Here is a 2,522-nt window from a genome sequence, read left to right as displayed (position 1 = left end):
AGGACATCACTAGTTTCTCATAACATTTCTTCATTTGTTATTAGTTGTCTTTCTCTTCCTCAACGTCCTTCTTTTCTACCAGCCTGTCCTCTAGGTCACTAATTCTCTCTTCTGCCTCATTTACCCTGGCAGTTAGAGTATCCAGTTTAGACTACATCTCTTTCATAGCATTTTTACATTCAGCCTGATTAGATTTCATTTCCACCCTTAGAGGTTCTGCACTGTCATTTATTCATTTTTCAAGCCTAGCTATTAAAATTGATATCCTGAATTCCATATATCCATATCGATTACTTATATGCATATCGATTAGCTCTGTGGCACAGAACATTTCCTCTGGTTCTTCTTTTGTTGTGAATTCCTTATTCTAGTCATTTTTCACAGAGAAGGATGGGTGAGGAAATGAGCAGCATCAGTATCAAAAATGACTGAAGAAAAATACATCCTAGACAAATCCAAAACCATGGGAAGCTGTAACAGAAAACATAACAGAAAAGCAAACACAACCAAAAACAAAAACAAAAACAAAAACCAAAAACAAAAAATGGGATGGAAGAGAGTCTATAATCTCACAGGGTGAGCAAAGCAAGGTGATCCACTTGTTTCTCATTGAATTTTGGTCTCTGTATTAGAAGACACTACATCCCAAAATTGCCAAGAAAGCAAAACTTATATATATGTATGTAAGATTAAATAGAGTGAAATATGACTAAAATTAATCATATATCTATAAAATGTAGCCATGCAAAATAAAAGTTAAAAAACAACTTAAGGAGGGCACGTATTACATGGTGCACTGGGTGTTATAGAAATGTAATGAATCATGGAACTTTACATCAAAAATTAGGGATGTACTGTATGGTGGCTAACATACTATAATAAAAAATATTATTAAGCAATAAAAAACACATAAGTTGGTAAAATAAAAAACTAGTTGAAATGGGAAAAAGGTTAAAAAAAGAAATTAAAATTTTTAGACTGAAAGATAAAGGAGTCATGAGAAAACACCTCGAGCTGAGTACACTATTTTCCTCTGTACTGGAATTTTACAGTCTTGTGGGATCCATATAGTTATTTTCCACCTGTTCTTCTTATCTGTCTTCCGGGGGAGGGGCCTGCTGTGCTCCTTCTCAGTTGTACATACTCATAATGACCAAGGTCCACTGCATCCAGCTGACAGCTGGGATATGGGCAGCAGGGTTCCTCAATTTCCTCCTCCATACAGTGTCCACATTCCACCTGTCTTTTTGCAAGTCCAACCGAGTTAACCAATACTATTGTGACATCCCACCAGTGATGACCCTCTCATGCTCATCCACTTGTGTAGCTGAAATGCTTTTTTCAGTGGTAGGAGGCATCCTGGAGATAAGCACCGTCCTAATTACCTTTATCTCTTACATCTACATCATATCCACCATTCTAAAGATCCAGTTAGTGGAAGGGAAGCACAAAGCCTTCTCCACATGTGCTTCCCACCTCCTAGTGGTCTGTCTGTTCTATGGCACAACAATATTTACCTACTGTCGGCCTTCCTCCAGCCAACACTCTCCAGCCAGAGACAGACTCATCTCCATGCTATACGGGGTTATTACCCCAATGTTAAATCCCATGATCTACAGCCTGAAAAACGTGGAGGTCAAAGAAGCACTCAGAAGGTTTCTATGTCATACAGCATGTTTGCAGCAATTATAACATTAAAGCAGAATATATCAATGCTCACTTTAGAATAAATTCATAGGAAGAATTCATAGAGTAATTTTCAGTTGATATATAGAACACATATTTATGTACTCATAGAAATTTATGAACACACTCACAGCACACATAACTAGTTTACCTGTCTGCATATGTATATCTTTCTCTCTATCCATTAGGCTCTTAATATTTATCATCCAAAAACAGGCATTTTCAAGAGTAAGTAGAGAGCTGTTAATAATTAACAGGCATAAACTGAGCTGCTTTTAAGTTAACTTGGATGTATGTTCATATCCATATCCATAACAATTACAACAGCATCACCTGTAGGTTTTAGTATTTGTATTAAATCAATATCTGATCATCTATTAATAAATCTTCTTTTTACTAATTCCTTTATGTTATCAACTGTTTATGCTGATATGATACTTTGTATTATTATTTCACTCATTCTCTTTAAATTTTAACTACCACTTACTTTACTTAAATCTCTCTCTCTTTTCTTGGGACTCTATCCCTTCTCAGTTCTACTTGTCTCTATAAAGAGATCACTTACTTTACAAAATCTCTGATTTAGATATCTAATTTAGTTCACAATGCTATTGCATTGTAGCCCGAATACATTCAAAACTGAGAGTATTAATGTTTAATACACGTACACACATACACACAAACACTTTATCAACTATGTTTCATTTTTCTTATCAATTTCTTCCAGCTATGCAGTCTAAATCCATGAAACTAAACTCCACTTTGCCTTGAAGCCCAGCACTTTCATTCAATGTGACCAGAAAGCAGATGTTTCTGACTGGGAATGTCTGACCCTT

The 2,522-nt window shown here is 35.7% G+C and overlaps 1 protein-coding gene across 1 annotated transcript; it reads left to right on the top strand.

Annotated features, from left to right (window-relative positions):
• Positions 1 to 424: 424 nt before the first annotated feature.
• On the top strand, positions 425 to 1,692 carry LOC130542770 (olfactory receptor 5V1-like). The gene is made up of 2 exons (XM_057307274.1): positions 425 to 473; positions 1,112 to 1,692. Exons 1-2 carry the CDS (start codon positions 425 to 427, stop codon positions 1,690 to 1,692), a joined length of 630 nt encoding a protein of 209 aa, XP_057163257.1.
• The last annotated feature ends 830 nt before the right edge of the window (positions 1,693 to 2,522 follow it).

Source organism: Ursus arctos, unplaced genomic scaffold (assembly GCF_023065955.2).
Source record: "Ursus arctos isolate Adak ecotype North America unplaced genomic scaffold, UrsArc2.0 scaffold_5, whole genome shotgun sequence".
Lineage (NCBI taxonomy): Eukaryota > Metazoa > Chordata > Mammalia > Carnivora > Ursidae > Ursus > Ursus arctos.
The sequence above is the reverse complement of the archived record's forward strand: the minus strand, read 5'-3'. Positions and strand labels throughout refer to the sequence as shown.

Coding starts and splice junctions, on each gene's coding strand:
- LOC130542770 (XM_057307274.1), top strand. CDS start 425: ATGACTGAAGAAAAATACATCCTAGACAAATCCAAAACCATGGGAAGC. Junction 474..1,111: donor ATCCAAAACCATGGGAAGCT/GTAACAGAAAAC, acceptor CTTCCGGGGGAG/GGGCCTGCTGTGCTCCTTCT.